This window comes from Bemisia tabaci, chromosome 1 (assembly GCF_918797505.1).
Source record: "Bemisia tabaci chromosome 1, PGI_BMITA_v3".
NCBI lineage: Eukaryota > Metazoa > Arthropoda > Insecta > Hemiptera > Aleyrodidae > Bemisia > Bemisia tabaci.
Window position 1 is genome coordinate 79208472 of NC_092793.1, and position 14215 is coordinate 79222686.

The window sequence follows — 14215 nt, forward strand, 5'->3', positions numbered from 1 at the left end:
TGAACAATTATCTCGGTGTTTGATGAATTCTCAGATTTGAAATTAGAAGAGGTTTTGAGATAATTCCCTCCTAATTACAGCCCTGATGTAAAATTGGTGAGGATATAATACTGCAAAAAATCAGGTTCATGAGTTTTATACGTTGATCGTTGATTTAACAAAATCAAATAGAACCGTCGAGGATATTAAAAACATCGAAATGAATTTCTTCCATAGGTGTTCAAATTTTCATTATGTTTAGAATCGAATATGCCTTGTTCTAAGTGTGATTTTTGGTGTTTTTGCAGGCACATGTGCATGGTGATGAGAGGTGTGCAGAAAATCAACAGTAAGACGGTGACCTCAACAATGCTGGGCGTCTTCCGCGAGGACCCCAAGACCAGGGAAGAATTCTTGAACCTGGTTCAGTCCTAAACGTTCGCTTCTCGCTGATCAAGACAATACCGGAAACAAAGCTTCTATTTTTGATTATTTATTTTAAATCTAGAAATACGACTAAGTTAGGGTATGAAGAATTCTGTCTAACTGCTCGAATTGAAGTAAAAACTTATTGGTTCTTAGCTCTTAGTATCGTAACTTTAATTTCAACAAAGTCGGTTTACTTAATTTAAAACTTTACACGCCAACAAGACGCTTATATCCACCAATGAGTATTTCCGACTTATTCAAAATCTCGCATCGTTGTTTGCTGCTGCAGTGACAAGTATTCTTCGTGTGTATAAAAGTGTTCAAATAAAGTCTATCTACGTTTTAATTACATGATTTTATTTTTCTGCTAGGAATTTTCGTTAAAAGTAGATTTTGTAAATATCAACTAGATGAGTTACGACAGTTCAGTTCTCTCAGTGTATTTATTGTTTAATATTTTATTCTGTGACTATTAATAATATTATTTTTTAATAATATTCTATGTTCATGATAAGAAATTGCATGAATATTTATACTTAACGTTTACGAAACCTGTGACCTGAGGCAAATGAAGTGTCTCCTCCAGTACCCCGGCAACTGTGGGAATTTTTAATATCGGGAAATTGACATGTTTTTTGAGAAACACTTATCTTAGTTTCTTGCATATCATTTAGCAGTGCGTTGAGCAGCTTGTCAAAAAATGTGTCTTGTTGGTCGAAAAAATTGTCTGCTACGTTGCGAGCGATAGAGAAGAAGGTTATTTCAAGGGCTGTGTCCATCGCTCAACTTATGACTCGTAAAAGCCTTAAGCAAAGTAGTCACTCATTGCCAGAGGGCTCTATAGAGGAAGCTTTCTATTTGTCTTCATACAGTCAAGGCTCACTACGATAATCTAGAGGTATACCGACATGACACCTTAATAAATCGGTAGTTGAAGGAAACGTACCTTCTAACTTCCAGACAATCTTACAAGTTCGGATGTACGTAATAAAATATGCCATAACTAACTGAACGTGCATTCATTAAAATCATGCATACTCTAGGTATCGTATTCAAGTAAATTCATTAGGATAAAGCCGATCATTCAAGATATAAAATCAATTTTGCTTTCATAATATGGGCAGTGTCCTTGAATCCTGTTCTTGTCACACATTTGTAACTTGCACAACTCGCAATATTATTCTCGTTTTCCTATTACTGTTATTTATGAGGTGCGTAATTATACTCAAGCCATTCGTAATTCATCTCAATGTGTTGTAATACTTGAATTATTTTAATTATTACGGCATTAGAGCTCCTTCTCTGTGTCTGCTCTGTGGCAATTTTTTTTGCATATAATCGATACCCTAAAACAGATAAACAACTTTAGGATCTAATGAAATTCACGGAACTGCTTTGAATGGTTTGATTGAATCATGCAGCTAGAGCTTTTTTATCAATAATATCGCACAACTTATGAACAGTGCTTTTTTCATGCTTTCTCGTTTTTTTCTTCTTTTTTTGAGATCCACGCTCATCGGAGCACACGGCTGAATATTTTAGAAGTACATGATGGTACTAGTAACGGCTTAAATAATTTAATGTCAAACCTCCAACCTTTTGTAAGCTATTCTGAAATGCCAAGAAATTGTTGATAATAAATGAACAAGTGATGAATAATATATTTTTATTTTTTTAATTGATTTTCATTTTAATTTGGCTTACTAAGATAAGTCAGCTGTATTCGTAACAAGATGATCATTTTATGTAGTGCAACTCCAAATAATTCTAAAGTGGGTTGTTACAAAAAATGTAAGAATCGAGCTGAAAGACAAAAACCTGTTAAGAGTTTGTGAGAAAACAGTGAGTTTCCCTCTATCGATTTGAAATTTTGGACTTTTCAGAAATTAATAATGACGTTTAATAAAATTAGCACATCACTAAAAGCAGGCAAAATTTATCCTATCTTTCTGAAATGATAATTGGTTCTGTGTAGCTGAACACAATTATACTTTTTCTTGTAGGGGAAAAACTCGCCAAATGTTTTTCCATTTTTGAAGATGAATATTAGTGCTTAAATATATCACACATCCAGTTGACAATATTCAAATGGGAAATTTGCGACAATACTTAGAGAAATATTGGAGTACATATGTTTTTAGTTTTTATATATTTATATTTGTGAAAAAGAACAGTTATGTAAAATTTCTGAGATTTTTATTTTGCAATCTAAAAATTATACTGTTGCATATCTGTGTTGATAAATACTGTGTTCTATTTTCAAGCCCATAAATCCATACCCTACCAATAGTAAACGAGTTGCACGATGATTTAGTGGAAATTGTTCGTAGAAACTTTTAAATATTCATATATCTTTATTTTAGCTTCTGCAAACGAGCCACTAAGCTTACAAGGGACGTTTAAATTTGTAGCCATACTAAAATGACCTAAATTCAATGCAGGCAGAGTCGTTTTTGCTATTTTTATGGTACTGTCCTACTTTTTGATGAGCAGCAATATCAATAAGTAATGACGTGACCTGAGAATTTAAGGGGTTCTAACTGCCTCCCTCCCCCCCTCCGTTAAAAGAAATTTCCGCCCAAAAAATCCATCTTTCGTGATTTTTAGGATTGTCTACTTACAGACGCTTTCTTTTGTAGACCCTCTCTCCTCTCCCATCATCGTGAAAAATTTCTAGCTGCCTCACTGTTTGTAACTTCCATCTATGCAAATAACGGCATCATATATATCACATTATTCGAAAATTCATCCGTTTACATCACTTCTATCACCACCGATAGGCATAAAACTGCCGTCATTAGCAAAAGCGCCGCAACTCCATTCTAAATGTTTTCAGCTTTTTTTTGAAAAAATGTCTCATCACCGAAAAATCAACAACCATCTGGATTGCATTTTGCAAAAAGGAACCAAGAGGATTCCAATGTTGCTAAGATTGTGCAACTTACAATCTTCGTAATAAAATCACTGACATTATGCAAAAAGTTAAATTTCCAGAGGTAATTTTCGTCTTGAATTTATAGCATATTGGGGGTAAAGATAAATTTTAATTTGATGATCAGTCTGTAGTTGCAAGGTTAAAAAGTTGCACAATCTTAGCAACATTGGAATTTTTGTGGTTCCTTTTTGCAAAATGCAATCCATCTATCCTTCTTAAATCCAAATTAACTAGAGCATGCCATTGAAAAATTCAGATTTACGAAACAAAGCATCATAGTGATCAGGTTTTTCTCGTAATAGAGCAGTATGTGGGGAAGAAAAATGCGAAATATTGACTGGAGTTACGGCGTTTTTCCTCTGGAAGGGAGAAAAGGAACGTAGTTCTGACGTGAGGGCGTACCTCGATTTCTACGTGAGCTCTGTTCCCATATGACTCTGTGTTTTCTGGGGCTCATGTGGTAATGGAGATACGCCTTTACGTCAGAAGAGCGACGGTATCATCCATACTTAGACTGAAAGTAGATCGTCAGTCAAAGACAATTGAGGTTCCAGATGACTTTTTTACATTTAGTGAGTGGACGATGAACATTGGAACTACATTTTGCGATTCGGAACTATAATTTCTGGCTCAATTTAGAAACAACGTATTTACTATCAGTTTCCTTTTGCACATACTTGTTTTTACAGATAAGCCAGAAATTATAGTTTCGAATTTCAAAATGTAGTCCATTTTAAATAGAGTACCCATATGAGGTGAGTGCAGACATGCCGATAATTTTGAGGTTTTAGGTCATGGAGCTTTCAGGGCTCAAAAGGGTATGCCAACCTATGTGAAATCAAAATATTTAGAATGATTGATTATTACAATTATTAGTTAAGACCAGAGACAAGAGATCCTCCGCCGGCCTCTTGGCGACTGGTGGAAGCTTTTACTTTCGGGGACTCAACAATTCCATATGGACAATTAATTATAAGGGAGCAACAGTCACCAATCTCATTTCGACTGTTGACCTACCTACATGGTGGATGATGAGCTTCGGGTGACGTCATGAGCCAAACAAGTTCCCCAAACTTCGGCTTGTTTGCAAAACGAAACTGTCAACACGTTCTTGCCCAGCAATCATGTAGGTTGGTCAACAATAGAATGATGAAGTCCCGAAAGTAAAAGCTTCCACCATTGCCAAGATACTAAAAAGGGAAGTTCTCTTGTCACTTGTTAAGACCCGTCATTTGTAACACACGTATTTGACTTAGTTTTTGCATATACAATTAATCATTTTTGCGGAAGAACACTTATTTATATGCACTCTTGGCCATCTTGATTGATATTTGAATCTGCAGATTGGCAGCGGTATTTGTGTTTTTCGTGTAAGAGGGTTGCCGCCATTTTGGTCCCCAAGAGTTTCATATTTCGACATGTCCATGCTCTATACCCATGTAGGTGCTCTAATTTTGACTCGGGTCTACTTTCAGTATATTGTTTCAGTATGTATGATTCTGTTCTGCATGTTCAGTATGTTCTACTAGTATAGCACTGTTTAAGTGCTACGTAAGCTACCTAAGGAGAAGAGGGAGCCTGAGCTAGTCTCATACGGTCTTATAAGGAGGGAGGGGGGAGGGTCAAGCCAGTCTTACATAAGCCTTCCTGCTCTAGGAAAAATCTATATTTCCTGATAACATCATATTTTTTAAAACTATTTTTCAGACTGTCTCTAATACTTTCTGAAAAAAGGGGAGGGGGGTTCATGCCGGCCTTAATCCTAAAAGGAGCTGAGAGGTTATCTTACGAGTACTTCACAAGGAGAGGTCCAAATGCCTACAATGCCTTGCCTTATTTAGTAAGCGGACGACCCCTATGACACCGAACGAAACATCAGTGTATGCAAAATTGCCGCTCAATTTATTGAAGGCATTTTATGTGGTTACCCGCGCTGAAAAAGTGCACTAATACCCTCTTGGACCTTCACAACAATTACATTGCCAGAATCAAAGTGATTAACACACATAGTCTAACTTTCCAAAATACGTGGACAGGCAAACGCTTGCAGCGTTGCTTTTAAAATATAATTGTTAAGCTAAGCTCTCTTTCTATGATCCTAAGTTTGCCTATGTGATGTTTTTTTTTCAATTTTTTTTTTATGTTTATATGTATGTATTAATATGTACATGTGTTTAATTTCATATGTATTATGTATATGTATTTATGTATATGTAATGATAGGATATGTAATATTTAATGATAGGAATTAATCGTTTAGTATACGTTTTCTTGGAACTTGAACATGCTTCAACTGAAAAGATTTTGATGGCCTTTCAAAATTAAATGCATAAATACGAGTCAACATTTTAACAATTTTCAGAGTTAGTTTTTGAGCTTTCGTTTATCTTTACTCTCTTCACGAATCGACATTTTATCAAGTTCGGACGAAAGAAAATAATTTCCCTGGCCTGGAATACAGATCTGATTTCGCTGATTAAACGTGATTAAAATCATGTAGTAAATAAAGAAACTAAAAAGTGTCTCTTGGCCGCCACGCATCTCGACCCTCGACAGTTTTTAATCGTTGCAATGGAGATACGCATTGTTCGACTATAGCCAGGGTCGGTCTGGCTCACATCTCAGGGCGTAGAGACTTAGCCGACTAAAGGGACGTAAAGTGATATTTTGCCCTGGGGGTGGGGGGTGGGGGGTTGGAAGCACCCTGACGTGAAAAGCGATCCAGAAATTTCTGGCAAATCAGCACAATTTTACGCTATTTTCAGGTTCTAAGTTTATTGAGTAATCACACGGAGCAAAAATTGCAAAAATTGAACACTTCCAAGTAACCGGGAGACTTGAGAAATAAAAAAAAAATATTAAATCAAAGCTACGTACCAGAGGCATCTATGCATCTTTATGTCCAGGAGAATCGAGTTAGAGCTTGCAACCTATAATACTGCTTTTAAAAACTAAAACTTGGAAAATGATGCGTCATTTTCGGTTCATGAACCCGAGAAATATGTACGCCGAATAGATCTTTTTAACCTCATCGAAAAATGAAACATTCAATCTAGAAAGTACAAGGTGGAATTTTGAAGCAGAGACAAGGTGTTCAGTACGAAAAGTAAAAATAAAGAGATGGGATTACATGTATATTAAATGCACCAGAGATCTAAAGCAGGCTGCAGGAGGTCCCATTCAATAATCATTTTGTTGGCAATGACAATGTTTTGGAACGTCACCGAACAATTGGAGCCTACATTTGTAAGATTAAACGTAACAAAATTTTATTGAAGTTCACTGACTGATCCTGAGAATCCTGAGTATTTGACGGACAAGATAGTCATATTTTAATGATATTTTCATTAACCCTTAGATGCTGAAGCCGGTCAAATTGACAGGAGACTTGTTTCAAAAACGTGCCACGCGAGTTGTAAGGGACCGTGCGGTGCATACGAGCGCGAGCCCTACATCATGTAGGTCTGTTAATATGTGTACATTAAAATAAGAATCAAACTTCAAATTGAAAAAATTGAGGAACAACTTAGTCGAGACGCAATCTGACCTAGTTTTTTAAATATTTTCTCTCGAATCTAAGCGACACCTCACTGGCAGCACAGGCACAAAACGGAGCATTGCAAGTTCACGCCTAGCGCCATAGCGGCATAGCGCCATAGCGCCTTCAATTTTGCAGATGCAACACGGACATCCATCATGTACGAATAGTTGTATCTCTGCGCCGCCATCAACGCGCTTCCTTTTACTTTGCTCTATTTCCATTCTGTGTTTGTTTTAGTTTGTCTCAATTGTATTGAATTGAATTGAATTGTATTTTTAGCGATGCTACACAGGCTGTATGAGTAACACAGCTGTAAATAGGAGAGCCGTTATAATCGATCCTCGTTTCTTAACTTTTCTCACGACACCTCATTGGCAGCACAAAGCTGAGCTGTGGGACCTCGCGAATTCACAGCTCGCGCCACCGCGCCTTCAATTTTGCAGATGCAACACAGACAACCATCAAGCACGAATAGTTGTATCTCTGCGCCTTTTCCCCATTTGCTCTTTCCATCTTGTGTTAGTTTTGTTTGTCTCATTTGTAGTGGTGCTTCAAGGGCTACGTGAGAAACACGGCCGAAAATAGGATGTACCCTAATCAATTATCATTTTGAAATTAAAAAAATGTTAGAGGTCTCTTAAGCGATCAAAAGGGCGCACATATAAAAATTGACTGTACTACCTCTTGCGAGAGAGTGACATACGGTGGATGAGGAGGGGGTGATAAAGCGTCTTTATGTTATCAAAAAGGTGAAAATTTCGAAGAAAAGGATTTTTTACCGATCTTAGAGATTTTATGGATAGTATTTTGACACTTGACAAAAGTTCGAGACCTATTTTGATTTCTTCACTCAATGACGCTCATCATTCCCTTTTCGAAAACTAAGATCGACAAAAATTTTCAATGCCTCAAAGATAATTTTACGATGGAGAGTGACCAATTTTTCGCGTAATAGCGAAAGCAGAACGCGTAAAGCGTAAGAGCGTAAGTTTGCTGTTTATTTGATCGAATGTCCGCTAGTGAGTGAAATAATTGTCATTCATTACAACTTGAATAAACCAGTATGTCCCAATTTTTCACAATCTCCTCTTTAAAATATTGAGCTACGGATACAAAATATGAATTTAGCACAAAAAAAAGAAAAAGAAAGAAAGAAAAAAAATCAATTTTCCAGCATTTTTAAAGGCTCAGGCTCCTCTGAACTTGTTTCCGGTTTCCGCTTCCAGGACCCGGACCCCCATTCACCACCAGGGCCGGATTAAGGAGGTGGCCACATGGACCGCGGCCCATTCCGGCAAAATTTGCAATCTTTTTGAATGTAGGTATCAAAAAATGAGAGAAAACAATCGGATTCAGAAAATACATTTCAAACGAGAAAAGGCGACAAAATATCTCATTTCCTGAGAGTAGAAGTAAAGTAATTTCTAATTTTGTCGTCTTTTGGTGATACAAGAGACAACACCTTTAATTAGTCGAGTTAAGAGAGAAAACAAACACGCAATTTGACCTGGAACGGAGCGGCGCGGCACGGCGGTCGACATGAAACACATAGCGCCTACAAGACTGCATGAATACTTCACGCATTGCGTCAAACACACTGCGGTCATCAGCAGTCGGCTTGAAACGCATAGCGCCTACAAGACTACATAAATACTTCACGCATTGCGCCAAACAGTGTGGTCAGCAGCGGTCGGCGTGAAACGCATAGCGCCTGCAAGACTACATGAATACTTCACGCTTTGCGCCAACACAGTGCGGTCGGCGCGGCGGTGGAAGTTAACATTTTTAATCACATTTATGTTTGTTCTCTCATAATTTTTCCGTTATTTTTATAAATTGATGGCCTTGTCCAAACAGGGATGGGTTTACGGAACTGAACTTTTGTTAGTGTTGACAGGGCGTTTACAAAAAATGTACCCAACACGAGTAAACGTGTCTTATACACCCTCCCCCACCGGCACGTTCACTTGATGTTTTTTATAGATCGTATTCGACAGATCACACAGGTGACATTATATTGATATCGATTGGTTCAATATGTAACCAAAGCCTCAAAAGTCAATTTAGAAATCTGAGGTAACGGGTCTTATGTGATCGAATTTTTATTCTCTCGAGTACCAAATGGCAATGAAAAGTGAAATTGTTAAGAATTTTCTCATTTTCAGCTTTTCCAAATTAAATCCTAAAATTTTTGTTATGTTCTACTGTTTTGAACCAAACGATACATCGAACCACTGTCGAATACGATCTATTGATGTTTCAAAACAAATGAGAAGGGGACGGAAAAATACAGGCGGCCCATGGGCGGCGTGTAGGTAAATCTGGCCCGATTCACCACTATCATGCGTACGAGGACCCTACTTTAATCCTAATTTCTCTCCTCCCGTCCATTTACAAATTTCCCGAATTTTTTCTCTTATTTTCCTTTTTTCATCTTATTTTGCTATGTGTGGCAGAAGGGCGCGTCTTCGATGCGTCAGAGGGGCATATCTGCTATTGACAGATTGGCCTTATAACCAGTCCGACTCAGACTATAGCGATCGATATCTAATAAGCATGAGGTTATGGAAAAAATAAGTGCGCAGCAAAAATAATGTACATGGTGTTGTATTTTCAACGCTGATGATACATAGATACCAATAAATCTTCTCGTGCCTCTCAATTGCAAATTACATTTCTACAATGTGACGCTACTATGCGTGAATTTAATGTGTTTGTGCCGTGCACGCGTATTTTTCTCCTTTTTCTTCTTCTTTTAACACGCCTTTTATGCGTTGCCTAATTTTTTACAAAAGTTGGAGGGTATGAGAGGGAAGAGAAAAGAGATGTAGCTGCTCATCCAAAAAAACAAGATTAAGAAGTAAAAAAATTAATTTTGACATTATTTGCAGCGGTGCATCCAGTGCTGAATCCAGAAGTTTTCAATGGGGGAGGGGTGGGGTTCCTCGGTCAAAAATGTCTCATGGGAGGGGGAGATCTAAACGTCAAAAATCCCCGAAAGTCACGAAAAATGACGTTTCTTAAGGCAATTTTTCCATCGCGAGGAGTTTGAAATCTTACCTCCTCGCCTCGCCACAGGTTGCATCGCCCTTGAAATTGTCTGATAGCTAAAAAACTTCCCACGCCTCAAACATGCGGGCCTTTATAATCTGTACTTAACACTTGACGAGAATGCCTCTGATTGTGTGTAATATAGAGTTGATATCAACATCACCTTCGCACTTTCAAATTTTCCTGCTAGTTAATGCACTCTAGCTGGAATCCCGTCGGCAAGATCATTTAATTGATTTAAATCGCCTCTTTATATTGACTTTAATTGAAAAGTTAATATCGACGGTGAAACTACCAAACCACGTATCTCGTTTGCGGTGTTTAAAAATCTACGCTCGCATTTTATTTTTTTGAAGTAGACCAAATCAATATCATTCCTTGAAATTTTCACAGAATTTTCTCCGCACGAAGAGGAAAATTAACAGAAATTTTCAAGACTGGACGTTAAGTAGTTTTTCTTTTAAAAAATAAAGTATGACAGGAAGTCTGCGACGTCGCAAACCGAGATACGTGGTTTGGTAGTTTCACCGTCGATATGTTTGTTGAGACTATATCATCATGTGTGCTTACTTGTCAGCAGATAAGAGGCGGTTTATTTTCGTCCATTTCTCACGATAACGATTTCGGTTGTCCAATTTTGTTCAATTTATTGATCAGGGTGAAAGAGGGAGACAAAAAGATGTAGCTATAATTAATTTCACGATCGCAATAATTATTTAAGAGCTTCATTAACACATCCGAGTGTGCATACTGTGCAGTACATAACACGCGGGTAGTTAAGTTCGGGCGACTTGGTTTTTACCAGACGGTTGAATTTTACGAACTACAAAAAAGGGGGGTTAAAAATCTGAGAAATAGGTTCTAACATGCCTGATAAAGTAACTTTATCTAGATTTAAAACTAAGGGCCCTAGTAAGTTACTCCCCCCTTTCGGCGGCATTAATTCAAAATTCGTCTCCATTATGGTACATTGGTACATTTTTAAAGTTCTTAGAAGTTCTATATTGTTGCGATTTTTTGTGTCTTCAAAAGAACAAAGACGAATCGGTCTTTTACGGTTATGTGACCTTTTTTAGTTCCTGTGACTGTGAGGAGACGCTTTTGAAGGGTCCTGTAGAGGGGGTCATGGTGGCAAAAATAACTAAATCACAGCAGTTTTAGGCGCTTTCCATCCCAGTTTTTCCCGCCCAATATTATACCCAAAAATCTTTATTCAAAGTCGCGCTCTCGTGGTTGTAATCCTTTCCCCAAATTTAAGTCCAAAGCACTTTCCCACGTGTAGGTGTAGGTATTAGGTTATGTTCGTTAAAAATGGGAACGGCCAGCAAGGTTTAAATTCTGGAGTATTTAAATTCTTGGATTTATCTTAAAGCTGAGTGAACTTATCTCTAATTTAAAATTTAACATTACTGACAGAATACAACACACATAAATATGAACCTAACAGGAACAGACTGTCCCTGAGGTCAACTAGACATTGACATTTAAAACCGTATTGAATCATACTAACAAAATTAAAATGAAATTATTCATTCTTGTGACTCAAAGTAACATACCAGAGCACCGACGTTGTTATGCTTGTCTAATATAGTTGCACAGGCCTTAGAATAATCGCAAATATAATCTTCAATTTATAAAAAATGTGAAGAATACAAGAGTCCATCAAAGCTAGACAACCGATCGTCTCGTGGGAACGGCAGTGTTTTGAATAAGGGCCCTTTTGCCATCGGTGCCATATCATGCACTTTACTGAGAGGGTACGCCGTAATGTTTCAGACCCTCAATTTGGAACCTTTTTGAAACGGCCAGACAAGTGCTCCCTTAATCAGCGTGCTATACGAGGTCCATCCCGCCAGTTAATTTTGGAGTCAAGAGCAATCTTGCCCGATCACTTGAAATAAACCCCCGCATTTCTCCAACTTAACCCATATCGCCATTAGAATGAGGGGAATCAGTCAATTCGAAACAGAGTTAGCAACCCCGAGCGGAATCGTCAATCTGATCTCTCATCCCACCGAATTCATTGGAACCGAGTTCAGCAGAGAGACACCAAGCACAAAATCACGTTTCGAAAAGCCCTTATTTGTATAGAAATATCCACAGCAAACAAGCCCTTCTTAAAGTAAACCAGATCGGTTCCTTAAACCTGGTTTATACAATGTAGAGTCCGGCTGGCTTAAGTATTTTATTCAGCGAATAACGTTTGGCGCGATTGAGGATCTCTATCCCCCTTGGCAAATGCGCTTGTCCCAGTGAGACTTTAATATGTAAGATTTAGGGCCTCCGTCCAGATGAGTGATGCATGAACAGCTCGAGTCACTCAAGACACGCTATGCTGAACGTCTTTCGTTGGAATTTCACAAATTTTTGGCTTCGAAGGCACGATTAGCATCAGGCTCATCTGTTGATGAATTCTGACAGTTTGATAGGGAGAATCCCAATCCCTGCTGACAAACGGTCATTTCTCCGGCCTTGGAAAGCTGTGTGCTGACTGACGGAAAGTTATTCCACCTTAGCTGAATTTCAAAATGCATGCAGACAAATGAGAGACGTATTCTTAATGCAATATACATCTGACGTTGATTTTAAATATTTCACATAGAAAATATTGATTTGTTGTTGTTTGTTTTATCCCTTACCCAACCCTGAATTTATGCACTTGTTTTACACGATTGATTTAGGCACGCCGCAAAAGAGGGGGGGGGGGGGGGCTGGGAACACCATGAAGTTAGAATAAGATCTAATGCTTTGAAATCTAATGGAAAATATAGGGTATTTATTGGAACGCATGAAAAGTCGTATATGTTTCTTGCCTGACCGTTACCTGGACGGTGCGGAATTGACAAAACTACCTTGCGCAACTATTCATGCTTCTAAGTCGCTCTTGTTGCTATCACAGTTACTGAAGGCGAATTAACAGAATGAGAGACATCCAATGAGGAAGTAAAGAGGGAACTTAACGTGTCTTACTTTGCTCTTTATGATTATTCGTTTTTATTCATTTATTTATACAACAACAACATTATGATTATTAAAGTAACCTCGAGTTAGGTTAGGTTAGGTTAGGTTAGGTTAGATTTGAGAAGATGCATCGTGAGGATCTGAGCACTGACAAAAGATGATCCGCATTAACAGTGAATTATACACTATTGATTGTAGGGGGAAAATGTTTCGATTCCTTTATTATTCTAGAAAATGCGATAAAGTAAGCTGAATGAGCCGACGTCTATGATTTTATGGGTACATTAAAAACGGTGTTTCCAAAGTGGTCGTCTTCGAGTTTTTTGTGAAATCATCGTGGAATCTCGAACTGCTCAATCACAGTGCGCCTGGAATGTCACTGAATTTGACCTATCTGTATCTTGCCCCTGGAGCCTTATAGTTTGCAGTAAAAATTACATTGGTTTAAAGAAGGAGAAATCAAGCTTTGCAGGAGGGAATTGTCAATAGTGTTAAACGTGCGGTGGAGTTCGGAGATTCTAACATTTTTCGGTAATAAAGCAAACATGATGGGTTAAGGGACCAAAAACTTTCGATTAAAACGGAGAAGGGTGCTCGTGGAGAGGGTCGGCTGGGTAGAGCTGTGTGTCCAAGTGGATTACATCATACAATTAGCAACTAAAATTTCTGGCTCGGTTCCAAAACAACGTATGTGTCATCAGTTTCCTTATGTACATAAGTGTTTTTACGGATGAGCCAGAAATTGTAGTTTTCTAATTGCAAAATGTAGTCCACGCGTCAACAGTAACCTACTTACTTTACACAAACTGATTGCGGTGGACGCACGGGTCGTAATACAGTAGTATGTTGGAGTTTTCTGCCAACGTGCGTTGCACCATACAGCATATCTCTCTGAGGGAAAACTGTTCGAATCAGCCTTTTCCCCCTGTATTGAGATTTTCAGCTTTATGCTGAATTTTTAACGCATGTTGGCAAAAAACTCCAACATACTACTTACTTTAGGTCATGGAGCTTTAAGAGCCAAAGAGGGCAGCCAACCTATGAACTCAAATCATACAGAATGATTTATCATTACAATTCTTACGATCCGTCGTTTGTGAAGCACGTATCTGATATAATTATTGCATAAATTAACTTATTTTTGCGAAAGAACGCTCATTTATGAACATAAGTCTCCATCATCTTGGTTTGGTACTGGAGTCTGAAGATTGGCAGCGACATTTTTGTATTAGAAGGTTGGCTTTCCTTTTGGGCCTTACGGGTTCCATAAGGCCTGGATACAAGCTCCAATTTCCATCAATTTCCAACCAAAAGATGAC

General features: G+C 38.1%; 1 protein-coding gene across 2 annotated transcripts in view; it reads left to right on the top strand.

Annotated features, from left to right (window-relative positions):
• The window catches only part of Pu (GTP cyclohydrolase punch), a 32977-nt gene extending 30325 nt beyond the window's left edge, over positions 1–2652 (top strand). For both annotated transcript variants that reach the window (XM_019061443.2, XM_019061442.2), the window contains exon 5: positions 288–2652. In XM_019061443.2, coding sequence (XP_018916988.1) covers positions 288–414 — 127 coding nt within the window. In that variant the 3' untranslated portion in view covers positions 415–2652. The remainder of the gene's footprint in view (positions 1–287) is intronic.
• The last annotated feature ends 11563 nt before the right edge of the window (positions 2653–14215 follow it).